At 53.0% G+C, this 27,142-nt stretch overlaps 1 protein-coding gene across 2 annotated transcripts in view; it reads right to left on the bottom strand.

The window, feature by feature from the left end:
- Positions 1-2,689: 2,689 nt before the first annotated feature.
- Positions 2,690-27,142, bottom strand: part of Sipa1l2 (signal induced proliferation associated 1 like 2) — a 138,757-nt gene continuing 114,304 nt past the window's right edge. The window contains exons 15-22 of one of the 2 annotated variants that reach the window (XM_046432069.2): positions 25,650-25,874; positions 22,315-22,465; positions 20,328-20,547; positions 16,290-16,421; positions 6,500-6,553; positions 5,884-6,007; positions 5,085-5,166; positions 2,690-4,060 (exon numbers count right to left, since the gene is read on the bottom strand). In XM_046432069.2, the coding sequence (XP_046288025.1) occupies positions 3,914-4,060; positions 5,085-5,166; positions 5,884-6,007; positions 6,500-6,553; positions 16,290-16,421; positions 20,328-20,547; positions 22,315-22,465; positions 25,650-25,874 (1,135 nt within the window). In that variant the 3' untranslated portion in view covers positions 2,690-3,913. The remainder of the gene's footprint in view (positions 4,061-5,084; positions 5,167-5,883; positions 6,008-6,499; positions 6,554-16,289; positions 16,422-20,327; positions 20,548-22,314; positions 22,466-25,649; positions 25,875-27,142) is intronic. The other variant, XM_046432068.2, reaches the window with a different exon arrangement.

Raw genomic sequence — 27,142 nt, 5'->3', positions numbered from 1 at the left:
CATGGCAGAACAGCAGACTCTGCTAGACCGTGGCTCCTTTCCAGGCACAAGTCGCCCTCCATCTTCACAGCTTCCCCAACCAGGAAGCCATCTGCGCCATCTGAATTGCCAGAGTGCTCCTAGGCTTTCTTGGGCTGATGTTTCACGCCAGGAGCAGCGACTTTCCCATCAAGCACTCTGCTGTGTCTGTAAACTCCTGGTTCAAGCTTTCTGGCTCTGCAGACACGAGGCTGTGGCTCAGGTTTCATGGGCCTGAGTAACTCTGCTGGCTAACAACATGCAGCCGACCCTGTGTCTTCCTGATCAGGAGGACCATGACCACTGGCACTTCCAAACACGAGGAGCAGGCGAGGCGGGCTGCTCCGCCCTGCTCCACTGTGGCTGCAGCTTTAATATGCACCCCCTGCTGCAGAGAACAGCAGGGATAGACCCTGGACATGCCAATTAACTTCAACTGTCACACATCAGAATGGTCTTGATATACAACAGGGTTCTCCAAGCAGAGAGAAAACACCTGCTTATTCCAAAATAATTCCTAGTGGATACATTCCGACATTTAGATTGTACCAATCAAGTTATAGCAAGTCAGCGTGGGCAGTCATGCAGGGGCTTTACACACAGTGGTAGCAGAGACTCCGCCTGGATCTGCCTGTTGTGGCCAGTGGTGTGCGCCTCGATGCCATGCTGCTACCCTAGGAGTGTGTGGAGGTTTTTCTCTGGCCTGATGCCAACTGGAAATGTCCCTTTGAAGAGGTTTAACAGACCAAAATCACTTTGGCCATGTGTTCAGCATGACTTGTGCAGGTCTCGGACTTGAGAGGGGACTGTTCTTTTGCTAGTGCAGAGGACTGTTTTTCCAAAAAATGTCACTGGCTTTGTCCACAGTGAGCTGGCAGAGGGTGGGCCACCTCAGTGGGGTTCCATCACTGTGTCTGCATCCTCCTGACTGGCTGCTCTCTGCAGCAGACGCACCCATGCCTGACCAGTGCTGCTGAAGAGCTGTTCCGCTCCTTGCTAGAAGCACACGGTCTGCTAGACTTTCACCAAAGCCAAGAAACACTCATGGAACAACCAGTTTGTTGATTTCAATGGAGTTCAGGGCTCATCCCCAGGTCAAACCTCTCCTGTCTCCAACCCACCAGCAGCTCTGCGGCTCCCTCTGCAAACCCCGCTTCACTGCGTCTCTCTCCTCCTTGGCTGCCCTGAACCTGGGTTTGGCACACTGAGCTATGACACAGCCTTACCAAGCCGAGAATGGACTCATCATCTTTAAAGGGGAGTGAACACAACTTCAATATGCTACAGAGACAGTATGCCTTGTACGGAAAAAGCTTGAGGACTCACATGACCCTTTCTTGCTGAGAGCCTCAGCCGAGTCGGAATGGCCCCTGGCATTTTGCCAGAAGTAATGGTTGATGATTAAGATGATGCTGGATTGATTCAATTGTATATTAGACCTTTACTGTCCACCTCAGGCGCCTGCTACTTTGGAGTTCTCGGGAGGATTGCCTGGGGAGTTCCCATTGGCTGGGGAAGTTCCGGGAGAGGGAGTTCCGGATGGTGTGTTGGTGTGTGGAGGAGCCGTGTGGGTGGTGTTCGGGAGAGTTCCCGGGGAGCGTGTGTGGAGTGCTGTGGGAGTTCGGAAATAAAGTTTGTTCCTGCTTGAGTGGCTCGTGATTTGTGCCCAGCCAGACTGCGGCACTTTCTCCTTCAGAAGTCAGAATAGTGCACTTAGAGTCCACAGCACGCCATGCTCCTGCATCAGTGGCTTTGACTTAGGACAAGATAAAACTGCAGCAGGCCCCTGATGCCTTAGTGGCATGGCTAGGCTGACCCACGCATCCACCCACCACCTGTCCTGCAGGTAGCATGGACACTGGTGGGCCCTGAATATGCTGGGACTCAGGGCCATGGAACCCTGCGTCCCCTTTTCCTGCTCCATGGTCCTGCCTTGGGGACCCCATCGATGTCCTGCTTCTTTCCCTCTAAGAAGGGCGAGGCCAGGGTCCTGCTCTGGGGGCTGCTGTGTAGAGCAGAGGGCTGGCCAGGGCCTGGAGCCTGCAGCGCCTTCTAGTGTCCACCTGTCTGAGCACCGCACCCCAGGTTAGACTGGACTCCTGTGGGGACAGTGATCTAGAGCCCTGCGGGGTCTTCAGCTCCTGGCACAGTGCCCAGAACACGGTAAGAAGGAAGAGAGGGAGGGAGGACAAGGAGACTGGCATGGCCTGCGGTGTCCTGTTCCCTGGGAGCACCTGGAGGTGGTGTGAAGCTGTGCTACAGCTGTGGGGGCACTAAGGACACTGCTTAGTGTGCCCCTCATAGGCAGCCTAAAAACCACTTGGCACCCGCTCAGCTCTGCCTGTGGTCTCATCTCTAGAAGGCCAAGGGCTGTGTCCCTTGCAGTGCCCACTTCCCACCAGGTGCCTGTCCATGTCTTTGGCCCTAGCCGGACTGAAATCCAGTGAAATCCTCTTCCTGATGACTCTGGACTAGTTTTATTGCATGTGCTATAAGAACAACACGTTATGTGAATGAGATGACAATAAAGAAGACAACCCGGGTACATTATGTGAACCCAGCCCCAGTTAACCCGGCTGTAAAACGGGACGCCATGCCTTACCTACCAAGGACACCGTAGGGATTCAATAATGAGACAAGAAGCACAGAAGAGGGTCTGGCACAGAGCAGGTACTAATAAATACTAGTTACTCTTTACTTTAAATCAGCCTGGGATTCTCTAACAAGGCAGCTAAACGGTATTCAGTATACAATAAGATCTTAAATGACCCAAAATAAATCCACAGACTGTTGACAGATCATAAAAGGTCTACATCCACCCGACAAGGCTGTTGCTTACGTGGACTTCTTTTGAACATTTATTAAAAAAGCAAAATGTATATTCATCTCAAATATAACAATTAAAAATGGTAAAGCAATACCAACAACTCGCTCCTCGCAGCCTCCAGCCGTGGTCCCCCCCAGTGGCCTCTCTGCCCTGGGTGTGCCCCGTCCTCCCCGAGCTGTCTGCTGCCTCCCTCCTCCTCATAGTGCAGGTAAGACCACATCTTATAAAATTAACAATTCAAGGTTAAATAAGCTTAAATAAGGGTGTTAAATACAAGACACATCATCAGAGCTTCTGTACAAAGATACACGGATGTGGCACTGCCCACGGGAGCCCCTGGCTCCCAGCACACAGGCAGCTCCAGTGTGAGTGGATCTCTCGTTCCAGCAAAGCAACTATACACAGTGAGCTAAGAGTCGAGCGACTACAGACCACTCGGCGAGCCATTTACAAGGCATAGTATCTTTTTTAAAAAATCAGAACACTGTTAATATTCAGGCACCATTTGTTCCTGCAAATAAATAAGTCTCTACAGTAACTGCATTCGAACTAGTGTTAGGCCAGTGCTTCCCCATGAAGCTTTCCAACTACTGACTAAGCCTCCCTCTTTATTGCTATGATAATGTGGCTGTGGAAATAAAGCTACTGTACATCCAAAAAAATAGAGCACCTTTACCATTAAAGTGTACATCTGACTGTTCGTCTCCGTGTCTACTTTACAACACTAACACCCAAAGAGGGCCCTGCTCGGCATCGCCTCAGCGGCTGGCACTAGAAATGGAGCCTGCCTCTGCCTCCAAGGTGAGCCAGGTGAGCCCAGCCAGGCCCCACTTCAGAGCCCGAGGAGGGTCTCAGTGGACGAGGCTCACGTCCCCGCCCTGTGAGTTACACTCATCTGCACTTCACTGCTTCCTCTGTGGCTGCCTGGAGGAGCCAGGCCCCATCCTGCTGGGGTGAATGGCACTGCACGGGATGGAACAGCAAACGCTATGCTTGGTGACAGCACACTCAGGACCCTGCTGCGGCTGGGGGGGCAGCAGCAGGCCCCGTGGCCCGGCGAGGCGCTGGCTAGGACTTCTTGTCCACAGTGCTGAAGAACCACTCGGTGAACCTGCGCAGCTGGGCAGCGGCCGTCTGGGACTCCTCCTGCAGCCGCAGGTTGTCCTCCCGCAGGTGCTGCACCTCGGCCTGCAGCACGGCCTTGTCCTGCTTCTCCTGCAGGAACACACCAATGTCAGGGGCTGGCCCTTGCTCCCTGGGGGCCTGGGAGTCCCTGCTCTCACTTTTCCTGACCTCTGGGAGGGGGCGTGCTTCCTTCAGGGAGGGGACCTGCTAATGACAAAGGGACGGGTGAGCAGTCCACTGCCTCTCCGCTTACCCCACCACGCTCCTGCTCCTTCATGACCAGGGTGCCCGCCATCTTCTACCCAGAGGGAGATCACAGCAGGCAGCTGGGAGGGAAACCTGATGTGCCTGAGCTTCCCAAGCAGCCTCCCGCTACAAAGGACAGAAGCCATGTGCCCCTGGTGTGCTCAGTGACCAGAGGGCCTTTCATTCCCTTACATGCTTTCTGGCTACATTATATTTCCACACTGATCTTTAAAAATGTGCCACTCAAAACTATGTAAGAATGATTAAAAAGTTCAGAGCAGTCCCACCAGGAGTTTGCAACACACAGTGACAAGAAGCGTAAAGCCCCAGCCCCAGCTCTATGGGGCTGAGAGACCTTTGCCCCACTGGAGCTTGGCAGCGGCTGCCAGAGGGATCTGACTAGACCACTGGTCCACCAGCGGCCCTGCAGTGCTGTGTGGGCATGGCCAAGTGGGGCGTGGCTGGCCAGGGGCTGTTCCTGCTCTTGGTGCCTCTGGCCCCATCCTCAGGTCCCCCTATTCCTTCCAGGCTCTCCTCTGCGCTGGAAGTTCTGGTCTTAAGAGGCAGCTGAAGTGACTTTCCCCAAGGCTGACGCAGTTTTCCTGGGATCCTGCTCTCCTCAGCCAGACCCCACCTCAGCTCAGATCACCCCACTGCCCCTCAGCAGCCACCTTCCCACTGTCCTTGGGACCCCGCAAACTTGCGCTCTTGTCAGTAAGGCCAGTACTCAACCTCTGTCGAGGTTCCCTTTGCCTTACTGTCCATCAACAGCTACACGCCCCACAGTGACAGTGTCTCCTCCTCAACATGGACTCTGGTCCCTGGTTTGAGCACACCTCCTGCATGCCCAGGGTCCTTGTCTCTTTACCTTCCGAAGATCGGTCTGCAGTTGTCGCAGAATTAATTCCAGCTGATTGACTTTCCCGGTCAAAGTGGATGGAGAGCGCTCCCTAGCAAACAGGTCTAATTAGAAAGACTCAGGGGATGTGAGGGAGGACACCCCTGGTAAACCTGGCATTGGGCGTTACTCCTGCGTTGGGAGCCTGGCAAGGGGAGGAGTGATGTCATGTCCTACTGGAGGGAGTCCCCTCACTGCTCAAGACTCACTCCATGCTTAGGCACAGAGGTCAGGAAGAAAGCAAAGGGTGGAGTGTGTGGACAGAGGCCAGCATGCAGCCCTGGGAACTGCAGGTGGACTCCACTGTCCAGCCTGCCTGTTATGAACGTATCATGAACCTCAAAGGAATTTGTGAGTGAAGGACGGCTCAGTTCACACAGAGGGGAGCACTTCCACTTCCCGGACTATGTACTCATGAATGCAGGGCGGCAACGGGGTCTGAGGCTGGGTCTGGGGCAGGTTCTGGAGGAATCTTGCCTTTGGTGGGAATATAGCATGCATGGCCTGGCAGCCCGAAAGCTGCTTGGTGTCACTGCCTGGCACTGTCATGATGACTAAGCAGCAGAGGTTGACCCTAAGGCCCCTCCTGTCCCTTTCTGCCAGTGAGGCATGCCCCTGTATTATCAGCCTTGGCAGATGGGACCTGCCTGCACAGATGAGCAGCCACGTAGCCGAGCACCTTCATCCAGGAAGTCAGGAAGCCCTGCCAGTCCCCTCCGTCCCTCCCCTGGATTCCTGAGGAGTCCCAGTGGGACGGGGGTCCACATACCCAGCTGAGTCCATGAACTCTTTGCTGCTGCCTGGATCTACGCACAAGGACAGCTCCTGGGCCCCTTCCAAGTCCTGCCTGTGCTGCAGATCCGTCAGGGTGCAGAAGGACGCCACTCTCTGGTCTGGGGCAGGGGAGAAGAACAACAGAAGAGTCAGTATCAGCTCCAGGGCACTTTTTTTTGTAGAGATGAATTTAGTACAAAATGAAATGTTTCCCCCTCCAAATCAGTTATTTCCCTGTTTGAAATAAAACAAAGAAACAGAAACCCAGGCAAGCTGACAACGAAAGCATGAAGATGGCTGTCCCGCGGGGCTGCATGGCAGGGACAAGTGACAGATCCTGGATTGCTAGAGCCAATCTGCTCTCTTCTCTCCACACCCTAAGAAATGCCAAGCTGCTGGCTCCGTGCAGAAGAACAAGCTGGATGATAAGGGCCAGGGAGACGGGCCTGCCGGCAAGCTCCCCCAGACCCACAGAACATTCCTGGACCACCCGGTAAGGCGCCCCCAGCACCCCCAGCCCAGAGTGCGAGGAGCCATGCAGACATGCAGACACACAGACACAGAGCAGGCTACAGAGCACCAGGAGGCAGCAGCCAGCTGCAGACAGTCACCTAGAAAGGATGCGTGGTGACAGAGCAGCCCCAGTTCCTCATCTGAGTCAAGACCTGAAATAAGATCCAGAGTTCTCCCATGAGCAGGACGCCCTCGTACCCGAGGCTTTCAGGCCTCCCAGGCTCAAGTGACAGGTGGTATGCAGTACAGAGCACAGTGTGGTTGCTCAAGACAGAAACCGGGAGGAGCTGAGTGCCAGACAGCTGAGACCACGTGATGGCCAGAGGCAGGGCCGCAGTGGACAACAGAGACACCTGGCGCGCCACGCACGCGGACCCAAGCACAAGCACCAGTGACTCACTCCACACACTGGGAAGGGGAGAGACTGGCAAACCCACCCCCTGGAAGTCGGGAAGGAAGGTCGGGGCGCAGCACCTGCAGCTCCAGAGCCCAGGGCTGATCTGAACGGGTGTTGTTTCTCAGCACAGGCCATGCTGGCCAGAGACGCTGAAAGACGCGCGGGAAAGTCCTTCTCTGCACAAGGTGGACGTGGGCCGCAATCCACCCAGGACCACTTCCCTCCCCTAGCCCTCACTCCTAGTTTCTGAGAGGCACAGCTTGAGCGTCGGTGCTGTGGCAGCTCTTTTGTGTGGCTGATTAATGGGGGAGAAACTGCACTTAGGCGCACCCTGTTCTTAATTCACCCCACTGTCTCCCTGGCTGTTCAGTAAGCCTCCTAACGAGGCTACCTGCCTGTCTGGCTTATGGAGGGTCACACACTTCCAGTTAATTAAAAAGGAAGGCCACGTGGAGGCTGCCAGGAGCCCAGGAGGAAAGCCAGGGTTGCAGGTGCAGTGCTGGCGGTGGGTGGCCCCAGGCCTGGCGTCCCAGAGTCTGTTGAGCCCGCTCATGACCACTGTGGGGTTCTGTCAGGGGCCCCTTTCTAACATCTGCCATAGCCATCCAGATGTCCTTCGGTGAACCTTCTTGAAAGTCCCACAGGTCTCATCTTCCGAAAAACAAACACTGCAACACTACAGTTCCAAGACGACAACTCTGTCACTCATTCAGCACAGCACACTGGGACTTCTGCAGAGGATGGGTTTGTGACAACCCCAACAGCTAACGTGGGTGTTGCCCAGATTCACTCAGGGCTCCAGGTGCCCGGCAGAGGTGGGGGCAGAGCCAGGGCAGCCTGGCTGGGGAGGTCCTGCCTGCTGTGGTGTGCCACACAGCCCTGTCTGAAAGGTCCCCAGGGAGAGTGCGTCCCACTCAATGACCAGAGCTGTCATGCTCTTTGGGGAATTTCACTGCTGACAAGAGCAATGCCAAGAATGTCTCAGAATTAATCTCCTCACTTTCTCAAAGAGCTCTGCTGGCGCCGTCCTCACTGTGCGCAACCAAGGGGCACCTGCTGACGCCGTCCTCACTGTGCGCAACCAAGGGGCATCTGCTGACGCCGTCCTCACTGTGCGCAACCGAGGGGGCGTCTGGTCAGGCTCATATCCCACCTAACACACATGTTCTAAGGCCCACGTCTACATACCTGGGTGAAAAGGCTTCAGCTGTGCCAACCTTAACTGATAAGACATCCCCAAGACAAGTCTGTCTCCTGGCAGCCACCCAGATGTTCCCCGGGAGAAACAATGTCCTGCTGGTCAGGAGGCAGGCCACCAGGGCCGTGTTGCCACAACCATGCCTGCGCTGAAGCTCCTGTGTAACGTGGCCCATCTTCCCGAGGGTGTCCAGGGGAAGCTTCTATGGTGATAAACACTCAATCAAGTGACTGCTGACCTACAACCACACAGCCCAAAGGAAACCACGAAGGCCCGGGAGCCAGGGCTGCGTGAGCACACGGCACGTGCAGCCTCCCTCTCCCCGGCTCCTGTCTGAGCAGGTGGGGCCAGGGGGACATCAGCGTGGCTCACATGAGACAATCCACCCCTTTATTTAATTTAAACCTTGCTCCTACATTTTAAAAATGTTTAACACATTAACACTAAGAGAGAGGCAGAGTCAACAGCTACCTGTGTCAACTTCGGGCTGCCGTCAGACAGCGGGCCGAGCAACTCCCAGAGCCCACCTGGCTTTCTGCAGCTCTGAGGGCCTCAGGCCAAGCCTGCAAGGGCGGGCTGGGTTGTGTGGCCAGGTCCTGGCTGCAGGGATGGATCAGGACCACAGTGCACATGGGGGTGTGGCCACCAGGACCTGGATGTCCCCAGCTGGTGCTTCCCTGGCAGCTGGTGGCCTGCTGGAGAAGTAGGTCATGGGGGTGAGCTCTGCAGAGGAACACGGGGCACTGGCCCTGTCTCTGTTTCCAGGCTGCCAAGAGGGGAGCAGCTTTGTTCCACCACATGCTCCTGCCACGATGTCCTGCCTCACTACAGCCCCCAAAGCCATGGGTCCAGATGACCAAGTCCTGGAGCCTCTCAAACCACAAGTCAAGATAAACCTTTTCTCCTTTTAAGTTGTTTGTCTGACAGCGGTGTAACTTGCTAGAAGCCAGAGGCTAGATCAAGACAGCTCATCTCCACAAGCAGCGCCGTTCCAGCACACCTCTGCTGAAACCACAAGCCAGAGACAATCTGGGGCCTTGCAGCTCCTTCGAAGAACCAGAGGCTCTGGTTGAGGTCTGTGCTCGTCAGGCTGCAGGAAGCAGACTTAACCGACCGCCAGGAAGCAGCATGGGTCTGCAATGGGCTTTCGGCACGAAGTGCTCTGGGTCACACTATGGCCACTGACTGGAGAACGCAAAAAGATAATGGCTGGAATCTCCGCTGAGAAGCAAGTTAAGGACAGCCCTGGCCTCTCTCTTGACTCGAGATGCAGCAACTGAAGCAAATTCTAACTTACGCTGGAGACTTAGACTTTGATTTCCTCTATATTGACATTCACCTTGCAGTTTTCTTCTTGTGCAGTCACCTTTCTTTTTTTCTTTCCTCTAATCATGTTACTGTGAGGAGCACCCAGCCTGTCACCCACCGTTCCCTTATGCTGGTGTACACACACGTGCACATCACACATCACTAAATTGACGTCATCAGCTTTAAGCTGAAACTTTAGAATTGAAAAAGTTCTCATTACGAAAGTTTATGGTTACCATGGGATCTAAGAAACCGAGGGCCCACAGGGCATAAGCTACAGCACAGAAAGCTGTTTTGGAGAGGATGTTTATGCGGTCATCTTACTCCTGCTGCAGTGCCTGAACTGCCCCGATGGCTTTGGGGACATGGTGGCGGTTGCCAGCCATGGAAAATGTGGAGCGGCGGATCACAGGTCTCCTCGGCTGGGGGTGTGGAATCCCGACTCTGACCACCCGCTTGCTATTTCTCCTTTCAAGGATGCTTCTGGTCACATCTATGCCACAAATGCTCCAAACTACACTTGATATGTGGGAGCTGCTCAGGGCTTCTAGAGAGACTCCACTCCCGCCCCCCCCGCCCCCCCCCCCCCACAATGGTTGAGCCACAGCCAGCTTTCCCAGTGGATCTGTCCCTGTCTCCAAACCTGAGGGGGTGGAGACTACGGCAGAGCACCCCATGCTTGGGATGGGGTGACATCCCATAAGCCTGTCCCAAGTTAAGCATACTCTAAGCTGAAAATGTATATAACACGGTAAGTCCCCCATGTGGCTCAGCAACACAGCACACAGCCCTGATGGCACCACTCAGGGTCCCAGGGCTGAGGGAGCTACGACTTGCTGCACTGCCTAGTGTCAGAGGCTCCTTCTGCATCAAAATCCCAATCCCAGCTTCCGTGGAACGCGCAGTGCTTCCACATCATTGGAAAGTTAACACCTGTTAGAGGAGCGAGCCAGGGCGTCCACACACACGCTCTCGTCCACACCCGGCGGCTGAGCGCTGTGCTGCCAGGGCTGAAGGGCCTTGCTGCACGAGGTCAGTGCATCTTACTTGGGAGTTCTGAAGAGCAAAGGGCAGCTCACCCCACTCAAGAAAGGAACTGCACATATGAAAACAAAGCCTGAACCGTGGCCAGCCAGGTTTTCAGCTTCCCACTGTGGCCTGGGAGGACTGCAGCTGGGCTGACAGCATGTACGCTCAGCACCCAATCACCTCCTCCTCTGGACCCAGGGGATGGCTCTACTTTCTCTGACATGTGGCTTTTGGGGTGGAATTAGGTAGTGTGTTCACTTATTAAGTTTTAATGATGCCACACAGTATTTCTCTACAGAACACCTTTTCACTCTTTTGAATAGTCACTTCTCAGGAATGAAGTGTCTAAGCAGTGGGGTGCAGTCTTCTGGGTGAGCTGTGCATGGTGCTGTGCTTGAGTGGGAAAGGAGCCCTGGTGCTCTCACCTTCTGCTTCCCAGAGCTGCCAGGTCGTTCTCTACCTGCCACAGGTGGAGCTGGTGCTCACCCGTCCTGCCATGCCCGAGGCTGATGACCGCCTGCTGGCCCTTGTGCTCCGTGTGTGGGCTGTCTGTCTGCTGCAGAGGTGCTGTTCTTTTGCCAAGCTCCCAAGTGCAATTTAGACACCCTGCTTTGCCTGTCACAGGTACAGGCAAACCCTAGCGCCCAGCACACCCGCCTCAGATCTTCTCTTGAAGGTGTGTACAAGGTCTGTGAAATACTTATATTTGATCATGCTACCTTTTATATGTTCTCTTGTTATCCAACAACTAAAGATTACCTCCAGATGGTGTTTTTTTTTTTTTTTAACTGTTTCTAAAATCAACTTTTCTAGTCCCTAAATCCAAAGGGCATACATAACTCCCTTTGCCATTTAATTATTGAAATATATTCAGATTTCTGTGTGTGCTCTATTTTTCTTCAAAAGGACTTATTCTATTTTTGAATCATTGCAATAGTTTTAATTATTATTTATAATAGATTTTTTTGGTTGAACATTGTTCAACCAAAATTTCTAAATGTCAATGATTCCAGTAAAAGTTAAAGGACATGGTTTCAAAGGGCAAGTTGGTTCCTTTGGATTTAGGGCTCTGCTTGGAAAGATCCCCACGGGTATCATGCAGTTATTTGGAATAAAGTAGACATTCCAAGGCTTTTGAGATATCTTTCTTTTTTGGACTGGGAATTTAACCTAGGGTCACTTTATTACTGAGTCACATCCTCATCTCTTAATTTTGAGACAGGGTCTCACTAAGTTCCTGAGGATGGCCTCAAACTTTTGATCCTCCTTTCTCGTATTTTCTGAGTAGATGCAATTACTTTAACCTACTTTTGGGGGGGGGTGGGGATGTGGCTCAAGTGGTAGTGCGCTCGCCTGGCATGCGTGCGGCCTGGGTTCGATCCTCAGCACCACATACAAATAAAGATGTTGTGTCCGCCGAAAACTAAAAATAAATATTAAAATTCTTTTTCTCTAAAAAAAAAACAAAAAACCCCCCTTAATTTTGGATAGCTGAACTGAAATCATTCTAATCTGCAAATTAATTTGAAAAGGACAGTCATTCTTACTTCCGTTAAGAATTTTAGTTACTGAAGTACTTCTTGGAACTACCTCACTGTAATCTAATGGTGGCTTGCTTTCCAAAGAACACGGAATTCCATATTCTGATTCTGCGGCCATCTCAGTAGGAGACTCTGAGCAACCACTGTGGAGAGTCAGCCTTTTGGGAAACACACCACCCTAGCAGGAGAGGTGGAGCCTGCGCCCACCCAGGGCTGCTGGCCTTGAGACTTGCTCTGACCACAGCATGTGGCAAGATGCTATCCTGGGACCTCCAGCACCAGGTCTGGCAGTCACAGAGCACCTGCTTCTGCTCTGCAGATTCCTAGCGCCTCCTGTGAAGAGTGCGATCACCCTGCTGGGGGATGCGGTCCCTGCCACAGCCTGGAGCTCCACACTACAAGGGAGTGGAGTCCCTGGGACGTGCAGGTCCCAGCTAGGCTCCAGCCGCATGAATGACTCTGGGTGACACCATGTGGAACAGAAGAGCCACCCAGCTGAGCCTTGACTAGCCTGTGGCATAGGAAATAACGGAAATCACTGGGGTTAGCTGTACATTTTGGAGTGTTTTGTGATGTAGAAATAGGTAACTAAAAAAATTAGCAACATTTTGAAATGGTGTATATCAAGTTACTTTGTCTATGTTTATGATCCCTAAAAATTTCTAAATGTCAATGATTCCAGTAAAAGTTAAAGGACATGGTTTCAAAGGGCAAGTTGGTTCCTTTGGATTTAGGGCTCTGCTTGGAAAGATCCCCATGGGTATCGTGCAGTTATTTGGAATAAAGTAGACATTCCAAGGCTTTTGAGATATCTTTCTTTTTTGGACTGGGAATTTAACCTAGGGTCACTTTATTACTGAGTCACATCCTCATCTCTTAATTTTGAGACAGGGTCTCACTAAGTTCCTGAGGATGGCCTCAAACTTTTGATCCTCCTTTCTCGGTATCCTGAGTTGCCAAGGTTACAGGTGTGTGCCATTGTGCTTGACTAGAGGTATCTTATCAATCTTTTATTAGAAACTTCAATCTTTTATTCAAAATTTTATTAGAAATAGGTTGTAATTCTGTTAGATATACTTTTTTTGGAAAGTGATATGATCAGTTTAATTACTTCAACTACTGTAACTTGTTATAATTACAGTTTTTTTTTTTTTTTTTTTTTTTAATTATACCAGCTAAGCTCTTGCCAGGAACAATGCATAATCTTTTCAATCTATTACTGAAATTTCATTTAAGTTTTTCTATATCAATATTAGACAATTGTCTAATGGTTCTCTTTTTTTGTGTGTATTTAATCAGGAAAGAATCCTATTATGCAAGAAGGCTGCTTTTAAATTTCAAGAAAATTTTAAACAAGGGCATCATTATTCTCTGAAACTGAAAACAATTAACTGTACACTTATTAGTTTCAAGTGGCATTTGGGATGTGGGGATTTCCAGATGACCTTTACAATGACCCCCACACTCTGGCCTTCGATTATTTCTTATGCCTCCCTCCCCCCCATTAACTGGATTCATTCCTATGTAGTGCCCGACATTCCTAATTCCTCTAAAACCCCCCTCCAAGGGCACCAGAGGACGCGTACTGGGAAGCACAGAGCACAGATGCGCGTGCTGGGGGAGGGGGCAGGCAACATGCTGCTACTTGGCTCAGAGGGAACCGGCCGCAGGCCAAGAGCCATACCAGGATGGAGACAGAAAGCCTCTGTGGGGTCAGGCAGAGCCCCGTGCCCAGGTCTCTATGGTGGGCAGTGTGTGTGCTGTGAGCTGAGGGGTGCTCTAAGCTGGCAGTGCCGGACAGACTTGACACAGGTTTCTTTCAGCCTCTCCAGCTAACTCCTAGGACTGTCCATCTGCACACTGAGTTGACCAGGTGACCCACCTCTTAAGCAAGGGCAGGGTCCTGTCCTGACCATATTAGGAATCTGGGTGGCCAGGTATGTCTTCTGGAGGGGACGGCAAGGACTCCAACCATGGAGGGGCCCCTACCGTGGCCATACCAGCCACCTGGCCTAAGGTTGGAGGAGCCTGCTTGGGGAGGTGGCACGTGTCCTCTCCCAGGCTAATTTCATCTTCTTTACAATTTTGTACATCTAAAATAGTACAAAATTGTACTATTTATTTTTTGAGTCAAATCTGCTAATGGTTTATCAATATTCAAAGAAAAACTGATCACTGACTTTCCTTATAAAATATTCACTAAAATTTCATTTGCCAGGTTTAGATTTATTTCATTTTCTTTCTTTTCTGTAGGGGTTTTTAGTTTTTGTGGAATCTTTCTGAAGTATCGTCTAGTTAGCCAATTTCCACATCTTCTTCCACTCCAATGTTCCTTCAGGCCTGACTCTGGCTGAAGTCCAGAGGTTTAACAGGTAGCATCTCTCCCATCATCCTCACACACACATAAAATGCTTCTATGTACTCCTTCATTCCTCCCAGCACGATCATTATTCGATACTTAAGATCTCTGAAGGTTGTTAGAGCTTCTTGCTGGTGTGCTTCTAAGCTACCTCGTGGCCAGTGATGGTCGAGGGGGCTTCCTGAATGCAGTGTGCAGATACCTGGCGACCCACCCGTGGTCACACAGCCTACGTCTGCTCCTCCTACAGTTGAGACGAATGCTGTGGCTTGGACGCACAGCGTCGCCCAGGAGCTCATGTGAGGACATTCAGAGGTGAGGTGATCAGGCCATGAGAGCTGTAACCTAATCAGCAGAGATTGATGCACTGGTGATTAGATTAACGGGGCGTGCCCCAAGGTTTGTGTCTGTCCCTCTGATTCCTGGCCACCATCCCTGAGCAGCTTTCCTCCACCACAACCCACCATGATGTCCTGCCTCTCCCCAGGCCCAGAGCTACAGGGTCGGCCAACTGTGGACCGAAACCAAGAGCCTGAATAAACACCTCCTCCTCTAAGTTGTTCTTATTGGGTCTTTTGATCACAGATCATAGCAACAAAAGAGCTGACTGAAACAGGAAGCCATGCTTGGGCAGATGAATTTGGTGTGTGACCTATTGTTGCATAGTATGGTAAATCTGTAACCTTAAATTTGTGTGTTCAATGTCGACTTTAGCTCTTAGGCAAAAGCGAACATATCACAAGATGAGATGTGTGGCATGAACGAAGTAGGTGTGGGGAGAAGCCCACAAAGAGGAATGACACTTTGGGTTCTGTAAAGGTCCTGGGTCTCACTTCCATAGGCAGAAACACTCCATTTCTGAAGGCCTACTTTCAAAAGCACTGGCTACACTTACATCAAAATATGGGCGAGAGGCTGGGGCTATGGCTCAGTGGTAGAGTGCTCACCTAGCATGTGCAAGGCCGTGGGTTCAATTCTCAGCACGACATATAAATAAATAAAATAAAGGCATTGTGTTCAACTACAAAAAATATTAAAAACAAAAACAAAAACAAAAAAACCATGGGCCTGGGGGACCTGAGTCCCACAAGACCCTCAAACTGCCTTGGAGAGCTCGACAGTGAAAGAGAAAGCCCATGGGCATGTTTCAGACTACTCACGGGAGCACGGCTCTGGGGAGTGGGGACTCCAGAGCCTGCTCTGTGCTGTCAGTAGAGCAGGCAGAGCAGGCTCAGGCTGCATCATTCTCCTCTAGGACAAACCCTGTCCCCCAGGACCTGAAGAATGGTTTCACCTTCTGCCCTACACACAAGGATGCTGCTGGCCAGAGGAGGCCTCTCGAGTGGCCAAAAAGCAAGGCTGCTGATGGCCTCCTGAGACAGACCCCGCCTGTTCCCCGAGGCCTGCTAGGCCACAGGTGTGGTAGAAGGGGTGCGAGAGGCAGAAGCTGCCATCATGACAGTATAGGAGAAGTTCTGAGTCCTGATCCTGGTCCACTGACTCACTGTGCATCACACACAGGCCAGAGGTGTCAGGAGCAGGCGTCTTTTCCGTGGCCACCACCACCTACAAGCTGGGTCAGGTGTCCCCCAGGCAGCACTGAGCAATAGACAGCAGGACTGGGGGAAGGCCCATGAGGTGGCTTGTCACCAGGGTGAGCAGATCATGCCACGTCCACACCTGGGGGATCGTATCCTGCCAAACCCGCACCGTGGCCCCTGGAGGGTCCTCCACCTCACCTCACCATGCCTCCAGAAAAGACATGGTATGCACCTACATGATCACTGCTGCTTCTCGGATAAGGAGACAGGGCCAAGAGGCAAAGTGGCTCATCCCATCCAGGCCACAGTGAGGTCTCCACTGGGAACCCATGACCAGCGCTCATTCCATGAGCTCCTCAGAGGAAGCTCCTCAGAGCCTGAGCCTTCCTCTCAAGTTCCTTCTCAAGGATGGGTGACACACCCAGCACCTGACCCAGAGGACGATGCACAGGCTCTGCCCCAAGCTGCCAAGAGCTCCCGGGACAGGTGTGAGGCCGGAAGGCTGGAATGTTTACCTTCAAATGCCCGCGCAGCATCCACCAGGTGGGACCATGCCAATCCCGTGGCTGTGTCTGGGAGGGGCATCAGGCCAGGATCTGCACACTTGGACTTATCCGACAAGGACCCGTCGGAGAACCAGAACTCATCTAAAGAGAAACAAGACCAGGGCGTCAGTCAGCATGGGCACTGCTGTCATCTCACAACCACAGGCACCCAACCCTCCCAAGTGGCGCAGGACACTAAACGTATCTTGCTCCCTGTGGAAAGGTCAGCATCAAGCTATGTTAACCAAAGGGCTAGAGAAATGGCAGTCAAAAGAAGCAGTCCACGAGATCAAGCGGGCAGCAGGCGCTTGGGCTCAGAGTGGAGACACAGGACCACCTCTTCCCAGCCGTCTCCTTAGCACACGAGTCTGGCTGACTGAGGACAGAACCTCCTCCTTCCTGACGTTTAAAGGGTTACTGAAGAACAAAACTATTGAGCTGAGCACCAGAAAATCGAGATGCCTCACAGACCAGCTTATTAAAAAGTGTGGTGAGACCCACTTTGTTCTAATTTTATGATTTTCTGTTTCATAGGATGCAGCAGCATGGTGGGACCTCACATGCCCTGATTGCACACATGGATTTTTTCCCTTTAAACTGCCATCAGAGTCTGGATTCTGTCAGTACTGCACCGGGGGTAAGGACCTGTTATGCACCTGAGGACACTCCAGCGTGCCTTTCTGAACCCGCCAGAGTGCTGTATGCAGCTGCTCATGGACACATCTGCCTAATGAGACCACTCACAATAATCACCACCTGGCTGTCTGAGCCTGCAATTAAGTTAAGTAAGGGACATAATTAACCAAATGCACCTGTAATTCCTGTTCCCACATCCTTTGGGGGTGCTGTGAGATACTGGCAATTGGACCAAGACAGGGTCTATGCATCTGGCCTTGTCATTCTCCTGACAAGCGCAGTCCTCACAGACCTCTCCCCACGGTAGGGAGATCCATCTAGCCACGCCCTCTCAAGCTGGGGTGCCACCAACACCACAGTTTTCTCCCAGCCTCCAATCTGAGGAGAACCTGGCAAGAGGTGCTCTGTGCATGTGCCCTGCCCCTCCCATGCCAGAAAGAAGAGTGACTCCCGCATGCTCCAGGTGGAAGCGCTCAGTCCTGGCCAAGGGGCAGGCCGGCAGCCAGGCTGGAGTGGGAGCTGGGCAGGAGGTGAAGGCTGGCTCTAGTTTAAGCAGAGAGATGAGGGACCCAGGGATCTTTGCTCCTGGGCAGATCATCCCTTCTGTCAAACACGCGTGGGCTGCGCTCCAAGCAGGGTGCTTCGCCAGGTGCAGAGAAGCCCCAGAGTGAGGTGGTGGCAGCCACCCTTGCTGCAGGCTTCTAAGTAGAGAGTCTCAGGAAGCTGAGCAGGCGCCACATCCGGAGGGGTGCACAGGCAGGCAGGCTGGATGGTGGCCTAGTCCCTCCTTTCTTCCCCGCCAGAGGGGCATGTCCCAGGAAGAAGGGCACACAACAGGACAGAATGCCACTCAGGTGTGCGAGTAGTCCCAGGGCCAGCGCTGCGTGAGCCCCATGGTGGGAATCCTCTGCCCTGGAGAGGAGGTCACCTTCCCTCCAGGCCCCAGCACTCTCAAAGGCAGACACCAACCCAAAACCTGTCTGCGAGTGCCTCCTTCCCCTCACCACACTGCTGTACCCTTCCTGGGTCTACTGTACACAGGTGGAGAGACAAAGAGCAAAGGAAGTCAAGGAACAGAAGGACAGTGGCCAGTGCCAACTCAGAAGGGTGCCGCGAGGCACCATTCCTCACATACTCCGAGGAGCAGCTGCCTGGCGTGTCTTGGACTGAGCAACTAAAGCTATCTCTGTTCCTGAGCACCCTGAGGTTCTAGGACATGTGGCCCTTTCTCTGAGGCTGGTCTTGAGAGGCTAATGTCCAGAAGGAGTGGGTGGGTGAACCTCACTCAGCCAGCCCCTGGCTTCTGCTTCCTGCCCTGGCACAACACTCAGGCAGGAGCCACCACTGAGCAGCACTGGTGACCACAGGGTCTGAGACAATCTCAGTGCCCCTTCCACAGCCCAAGGCAGCCTGGCAGCCCTCGCCTCCTCCACTCTTACAGAGGACCAGGAGCAAAAGGAGGGGACCCTGGGTGACTAGACCTGCAGAACGGGCCAAGGACATCAGCGGCATGGAAGCTGCCCCCTCTGGCTTGTCTGCAGTGCAGCCCTCCCTATGGTCTGCAGCCCCCCCTATGGTCTACCTGAGTGGTCCTCAGTGAGCATGCCACCTACCGAGCAGCTCTGACTGGGTCAGGGAGACACGGCTCAGGCCACAGGGGAGGGCAAGAGGCCACAAGGAAACACACAACAGGACTCAGCCGCGCCAAGCTCCTGCGGAAGGCACGCCCACATCAGGTGCCATGTGGGTGGCACCCACGGTGAGGGGTGCAGAGCAGCGCTGGGAGGAGAGCCCTGTGGAGCCTGAACCAGTGCCTCTCCTGGGCAGGAAGAGCCTAGTGCCAGCGGCAGCCCCATCACAGCCCAGAGCAGGGGCTCATCCTGAAAAGCTGGAGCAGCGGCTCCTGAGTTCACACCTGGGCTTCTCTTCTCACCCCAGACCTGAGATCATGGTGACCACAGAAATGATTTCTGAATCAGGGGAAATTACTAAACCCTGCCTGCAATGCAAGCCAGCAGTGGCCTTCACACCCCGTCCATTGACATGCTGCCTCACCACCAATGGTATCTGGACATTATGTGTCCAGTGAGCAGTGAGATGCAGACCTGCTCTCGAGGAGGAGCCCGGCCCACCCTGGATGCTCACTGTCGGGATCTGACAGGGCGTGGTCAGTGCAGAGCCCGAGGAGCCAGGAGCCACGGCTAGGCTGCACAGACGCCATGGCAGGGGCCAGGTTGTCTCTGGTTTCAGCTTATTGAACAGGCGGCACCCTTGCCGTGTGTGGGTACCAAAGTCCACTTTTCCAAATCCAGCTCCCCCCAGCCTTGGGCTAGCTCAGAGGCAGACACTGCTCTTCTGGCTGATTTGGGAAATAAAGCAACTGAAAGTCCCAGGGTGGCCCCAGTGCCACTTCACATCTGGAGCGTTTCCTGGGGTTTGAGGGGGGAAGCGGCACAGGCAGGGAAGTCACTGCCGGGAACCTCCTGGGATGCAAGGGCACAGATGTTGCTGCAGAGGACAGAGGAGCGCGGTGCTGCCTCTCTGCTGGTGGCCTCCCTTGGGCCATCTGGAGAGGCTAGGAAGTGGGTCCAGGACCCTCTGCCTAGGCTTGTTCACCAAGCCTAAGATCACGGTAGCCACCAGTGGGAACCTGACCTCACTGATGGCTATCTGCCAGTGAGCCTTCCTGACTGCATTTCCTGGTGGAAACCTGGGGTCTCAGCTATCCTGTCACAGGCACTCCAGGCCAGGATGGGAGGTATGGGGGAGGAAGGAGGCGGTGCAAGCAGGGTGCCTGCCTCTGGCAGGTCCTTCCACACTGGCTGGAGTGCTTTGTTGCTGGCCCTTGTCCCCTGACTTAAAATTGGCAAGCACACACCTGGGTCTGTAGTGATTTGTGCTCACAAAGTTATCCCTAAAATACTAGTTCATTTATCCTAACCCCGTGTGTGTGCATGAGTGTGACTGGCAACTGAGCCCAGGGGTGCCCCTCCAGTGAGCTGATCCCAATCTTTTTATAATAAAGTTTGGAGAGACTCCTCCTGCCAGAAGACCCACCTGCACCCCAGCCTCCCCTCTGCAGGAGCAGCCTCAGGCACGGGAGTCTCCCGTAGAGGCAGAGCAGCTGAGACTGGAATAAGAAGGCAATATTTGACCTGATAAAGGAGTTCAGCACTAAGTTTTCAACTCCCTTATGAACAGGTAATTTTGCTTTTAAAAAATTTCCATTCTGGAGCTTTTACATTTGAAAATTACTTAAAAGAAAAAGCATATATGACATCAAAAGACGTGCATCTGACCACCCCCCACCTACACGGGGACACAACCTGACGGGCCCTGAGCCGGGCCTGTGGCGGGCAGCACTGCACTTACTTCTCAGGCTGCCCATGCTGGGCGCTGGGTGGGTCCTGGGGGGCAGCGTGCTGTGGTAGGGTGGGGTGGTGCTGAACAGGATGTCGTTGGGCAGTGCTTGGTCCAGTATGGAGCTGCGGGAACTGCCAAAGGAGGACCCCCTCCGATTGCTGCACACACTCTCGTCAGAGAGGGTGCGGTACAGCGACCTCCTTGGAGACAGGTTCCCATAGAACGAAAACTATGGATAAACAAGATGGGAGTGAACGTTAAGCACTGAAGGGGAGGAGTGCCTCTGACTCAGCTATGGGGCAGCTTCTCCAGGCTTCCCCATTAGCTTGGAAAAGCTGAGCCAGGCTCACGGGCCCCAAGGCAAGTGCACCAGGGCTCCTGTGTGGTCACTGGATTGCAGCGCTTTCTTCTGACATTCTGTAAAGTGTACTTGTCCATCAACTAACTATAAGTGAAGTCCCATAAAAAAACTAATTTTGAATACTTATGCCACTGAGCCACATACAGTCAGGCTCAAGGAACATGTTCTTAGGGCAGGAAAGTCCTACTCTCCACTTGAACGTGCTATTTAGAGAGGTCAGCATTACAATCACTGGAAACTGAGTTACAGTAATGGATCATCCCCAGGTTTAAAGGAACCACGGATTACTGTGGGTCAGCACAGATTGGGTAGGAGAGCTGATGGAAGAGGAGCTGGTACTCAGGGACGTCAGGGCACCTGGTGTCCAGCTCCTCCATGGCCTCCCACTCAGCAGTGAAGCCAGCATGCCCACATGATGCAACGGCAAGTGGTGTCCACATGTGTGAACGTGGCAGGAGGCTAATGTGCTTCTCCTGGGTGCTGCTCCCCTTCTGTCAGCCCTTTCTCCCGACGAGGAGCAAGCACCATGGTGCATTAAACCTGTACCATAAGTAGGTGGTGGTTTGTCATAGGAGGAAAAAACCCACATCAAAAAGTTTATCCCTACAAGAAAAGCTGTCTGTACTTGCACCTGAGCACAGTTAAAAAAGATTTGCTATGACGAGTTCTTTTGGGATCCCATCACATACTACCAGCAGATTCCCCAGAGCCACCGCAGCAGGCAAGATTAAAGCAGCTGTGGGGTGGCACCTGGTGTGCTGCCTAGGCGCACACAGGACTGCTGTAGCCATCTCCCCGGCTGCAGGCAAGGTGGCTGCCGCGCCTCTCGCCACCCTCAACTTGACAGGTGCTACATTGAGGGGTTCCATTCTGCACTCTGGCACCAAACGTTTCTGTGCATCTCATACTTCATCATCTAAGTCTCAGTTATTTGCAGAACAGGGCAAGTGGGCTCAGTTACCTCACTCTGTATTATTTTAAAAAGTGGCTTAAGAGACTGTAATCACAACGCAGCCAAAACCACCCACAATAGGCAACCCTGCTGCTGCCTGTAAGCAAAAGAAGGCCCTGCTGAGCAGGGGGCAGGGGAGAGGCCCAATGAGCATGCCTTTCCCTGGGACCTCTGTGCACCTCTCTGCAGCAGAGTGCCAGGTCCAATGCTGGGATGAGCCCCGCCCACTTCTGGAACAGGATATGCATGCCGAAGGTGGAGGTGGAGGGGGCTCAGGCTAGGGCTCGTCAGGCAGTGTGAAGTTCAAGGACTAGTCGCGGCCATGTCCAGGCACGTGCCAGGCTCTGCACACATCAGTTCTGACTGTCACTCTACGTCTGCCTGAAGGATCCTGAAGCCATACCACTTGCAAGGAGCCACATAGGCGACGACTGCTGGGGCCAGAGGCAGCCTGCCTGGCTCCCAGCTCTGCCTGCCACAGGAAGCTGCTCTTCCTGAGCCCCAGCTAGTTCACCTTCCAGGAACCACCAATGGCAAGGCCATCCTGCTCCGAGCTGCTGGCAGGGCCCTGGGAGAGGACCTATGGGGCATGGTGGAGTGGGGGTCGTTCCCTGGACCCTCGTGGTGCCACAACCCTGCTTGCAGTGTTTCTGGTAACTCCAGAACCCCATGACACTGCTCACCTTTCTCCTCCCCTCCTCCACCAAGGGGCTGTCGGGAAGCATCAGTTTCAGAAAATCTTCTTTGGACAGGACATGCTGAGTTTCTGAGATGGCATCTCCCACTGCCTGGTGGTGAGCTGCTGTAGACATGACGTCCACCTCGCTGTACATCCTGTTGACACAACGGGACAGGGGAGTCAGGAGCCGCCATTCATCAGGTGCCTGGGTGGCGAGAAGGAAATCCGGTGGCCAGGTGGGCCACTGTGCCACTCTCTGGGTCACTGTGGTCACCAGTGTGCCAAATCTCACACGGCTTCGCATGCTACACAAGTCAACTGGGAAGTCAGACTTCTAAATAATGCAGAAACAAACCAGATCCCCAAAGCCCAGGATGAGAAAAAGTGTGCCAACTCTTAGAAATAAGGCCATGTTTCCCTTGCCTAAGCTGTCGGGAGACAGGCTGGAGAACACATCAGGAACGAGCGTGTCTTCTGCAGCAACGCTGGTCTCTGAAGCACAAAACAGAGGCCCCTCTTGAGGCTGATGGCCAATGCAGTGGCTATCAGGCTGCAGAAGGTCACCTGGGGAGCCTGCAGTTTAAGAGTAATTACCACAGGTGTGTGTAAGCATGTTTTATTATCAGTAGCTTCATAAACTTATTTGGATCAATAAAGCAGCTGTCTCCCTTGATTATCAGGATATGAAAATGTGTCTATGCATAACGAAGGACTGCTGAGCTGCATTACTGACTTCAGCTCTTCTGCAGGGAAAACTCGAGACTCACTTTGGAAAGGTTGACTGTGAAAAGGCAACCCAGGCAGCCAAAGAGTCCTGGGATGCAGGGTGGTCAGCAGTGGACTTTCCAGAGGTGGATGGTCTTTGTTATGCAGCCTGAAAGGCCAGGCCCCAGGAATTCACAGCCTAAAGCAGCAGTGAGCTGTAGAGCTGACTGCACACAATGAGTCAAAATGCCACTCTATCCCAAATGAGGCCACCTTGCTGCATGTGACAGCCTCTGGAGAATTCTTAGACTGAGAAACAGCCACAGGCCTGCTCAGAACCAAGCAGAACCATCTATGGCTCCTGTGTTGCTCCTGCAATTGGAAAGACCCCCTACCCCTCCCATCTCGATAGGCTACACTGGCCATATGAGCAGATAGGACTGATAGCAGCTCTGCAAAACTTTAAAAGCATCATGAGGAGGAACGGCATGAAAGGACAGAGAACCCAAGACCTGGCAGGCTTCTGCACAGCCTCACGGGGAGAACCAAGGTGCGGCTTTACAGAGAGGCTTCTGATCCTGAGCCCCAGGGCTGCGAAGTGCTCCTGCCGCAGGCCCTGTGCTCTGGGGAGGATGTGGGAGGTACCTAGGCTGCACTGGTAATGGCGTGGGTAAAGAGGACACCTAGGTCACAGTTGTTTCAGTTTCTTCTGTTTGTGTAGGAATAGAATCACTAGCCTTCTCTGCTATAGTACTAATTTTTTTAAAAATTAAATAAATAATTAACTAAACCAGTGTAAACAAAGGTTTAGTCTGTGTCAGTCACTAAGAGCACAGAAGTGGGCAGAGCTCGGCCCCCGAAGGGCCCTGGGCTGGGAGTGTGTTTGTACACATACACATGCAGTAGTCAGGTGGGAACAGGGCTGTGTGGTGCGGAGAAGGGCACATCCAGGAACTGGGCAGGGCACGTAGACAGAGGGCAGAGTGAATAATGACAGGAAGGCCTCAGCAGAGACGCTCCAAACCCGACTCTGTGGCCGGCAAAACACTTGGTGGGCTCGCTTTGCACAGGCTTTTAAAGACTACGTGGTGATGTCAGAGCCACATGGAATTTCGGTCAGGGTGTGGCTGACCATTTCCCAGGACCCACTGTAGTGACAAGACCAAACTCCAGACACTGCTGTGTGGCCCTTTGCAACCCTCACCTCAGAGTCATGGCTGCTGGATTGTGCCTGTGACCCTGACAGGTGAGCTGCCACGCTGGCTGGGAGCTCCAGCCCCGGGTCCCAGCACTTACTTGGGTCAGGGGTGGAAATAATCTCTCTGACCTCAAATCATCTCTAGGACATGGGGGCAGGATGAAGGCACTTTGCAGCCCCTTCCCTCCAACATGTCTGAGAGCATAAGCGGGGCTGCCAACTGCCCCACCTCGGTCACTAGGGTGTGGAGACTCCGAGGGGCTGTGGTAGGGACAAACGCCCTTGGGTGTGCCTGCTGTTGCCCAGGGATCCACAGCCCTTCCTCTGGATGCAGGGGATGCTGAGCCAGCAGCGTGAGACACACAGACCCTGGCTTCTGGGTGGACTGTCCAGGGACACTCCTCACACCTGACCCTCGCAGGGAGCCCTTTGTGATGGGGTGCTGCCGTGATGTCACCAATACTTCTACAAGTGCTTCCCGGAAGCTAGTGAAGCCTGGAGTGCATGACCTGGAGCCCTCACATCCTGCGGTGGAGACCCCAGGCTTTACTCTCACACCCACACCTACAACACAGAGCGCATGAGACTTCCTTCCTGAGGAGTGATTACTGACGTGACTTTTTTTTAAGAGTTCAAATCCAGTTTTAGCCCTAAGAGGACTTTCCCTTGATCAACAACATGATAGTTGTCTTTAAGACACGGCATCACCAACTCCTCCTCTTCCTTTCTGAAATGGGGTCTTGCTATGTTGCTCAGGCTGGTGCCACACTCCTGGGCTCCAGTGACGCTCTACTGCAAGCATATGCCACAGTGCCTGGCTGGGGTCATCAGATCAAAAGAGTGACACTGGTTCACAGACCACACAGAGACCCTCAGTCGCCTCACAACACCCTCGTATGCTCCCAGTGTTTCTGAAGTTAGGAACAGAGAGCAAACAGCCCAGTGACTGAGATGGCCTTGCTCAGCACTCTGTAATGCCATCTCCTCACCTGTCCCCCAGAGGCATCAGCCGTTGGCATGACCCTTACAAACAGGGTGTATGAACTTCTCCTCTTCCCACGTACACACAGCTTCCCTCCCTCTCTGCCCCACAAAATCTAACTCTGAAAAGGAAATGAGAAGTCCTGCTAGACTCTTGTGCTGCCACCAACTGAGATTCCAACTGCCCTTGACCTTGGCAATGACAGAACACACTCACACCACCGGGCACATGATCATGTCTTTTCTAATGAAGGCAGTTTTGTGGATATAAGAGCAAAGAACACAGTTTTTTTCTTTAATGTAAAAGTTAAGAAAAATGGGGATTTTGAAAAAGAGTTACAAATATCAACATTTAAAGCATTTAGAAAGATAGCTCTTGATTATTCTTAGAAAATATATTCCCTCCCCATCTCCAAAATGTCCAACATTGTCCAGAGAACAGTCAGCCACCTTACCGGGGACACTCTGTAACTTCAGGCTCCTCAGGCGGTGGGCTGTCCTCTGCCTTCTTCCAGCCAATGACATATTGGTTGACTGACCCTTGTCTGTGGTAGGGCTTGGACGCGGAGCCGGGAACCTGCTGACCGCCACCATGAGACACGATATAGACTTTGGATGTGTCCAGAGACCCACTACTTTTGGAACAGTGGGCCGAAGGGCTTCCTGAATGGTGGGAACCACTGAGGGGAGAACACACGAAGCAGAGGACATCAGAGCCAGTGGCTGGTGCAGAGCCAGCGGGTCCCCAGCCTTTCTGGGGTCCTGGTTCATAAGCAGGCTTGGGATCAGAGGCAGGGTGGCCTTCTCCACCACAGGCCTATTGGAAAGCCTCACCTGCAGAGGCCCAGGAGCCCATGGGCAAGCTGAGTGCCCCTGCAGGAGGCAGTACTGAAAGGACAGGAAGAGCCCAGGAACAGTGAGGCCCGAGAGGGAAGGCTCACAAGGGGCCAGTCTCCAGGAGAGGCCAGCGCAGACTCGCAGGCACCATTGCACCCTACCGACAGCAGCTGCAGGACCGCCTAGACACCCACTGACAGCTGGCCAGGACCCAGAGAGGGCGGCCGGCTATGTGTGGGAGCAGAAGGGAGCAGGCAGAGCCTGGGCTCCAGCAGCCCCACGCCAAGGGTGCACCTAGGAACAGGCCCGCTGCACAGAAGTGACCAGTCATGGCAGACATGATACACTGATCTGTCCAGGTTATTCATACTTCCACACTTTTCAAAATATGCAATGTTTTTAGCGTGACCTGAGCATATGTATTTTCCATTTATTCTATAAGACATACTTTTCTAATTTAGACTTAATTAAAAATGTCTTTTATTCCATAAAGTAACATATTTTAAATTTAATGCTAAGAACCAAGTCAATCTGATCAGTGAGACAGCAGAAATCTGTGCTCACTAGCAGTGACATCATTATGAAAGATTCCCTGTGGCTGGGGAACTTTCTAGAATGCTGGCATTACACCTTGCATGCATTCTTTCCCATGTTAGCACTGTTGTGCCAACTTCCAGTCGTTGGTATGGAGGACATGGTGACATGGATAACGTGGCCCACAGGATCACACAGCCCTTCCTGAGTACCACTGCTCAGGTGTACGGCTTGCTGGTCAGACTGCCAGCCTGGCAGAAGCCTGCTGCCCTAGGCAATGGCATCCTGCGCCACAATGATGAAAGCCAGAGACGTGCGTGGAGATCTGAGTGGGTGGGGGTCTGTTTCTTCTGCAGACCCTAAGGGGAGCGAGCCATGCCTAGGGTCAGAGGGGCATGAGCACAGGAGGTCGGCAGGTGGCAGAGGCACACTCTCCCCTCGTTCCCTTTTATTGCACAGGCCCTACCTCTTCTCTGAAGGTGTGTTGCGGGTGGTGGTGGTGGGGGGGTTACAGGCAGCACTGGGAGGGACCTAAGTGGCCTGGCTGGAGCTCTCAGTATCTCCACTGGCTTTCCCT

Source organism: Marmota monax, unplaced genomic scaffold (genome assembly GCF_021218885.2).
Source record: "Marmota monax isolate L192 unplaced genomic scaffold, Marmota_monax_Labrador192_F-V1.1 WCK01_AAM20220418_F8-fsc00071, whole genome shotgun sequence".
NCBI lineage: Eukaryota > Metazoa > Chordata > Mammalia > Rodentia > Sciuridae > Marmota > Marmota monax.
Note: the sequence above shows the minus strand (reverse complement) of the source record. Positions and strands in the feature narration are given on the sequence as shown.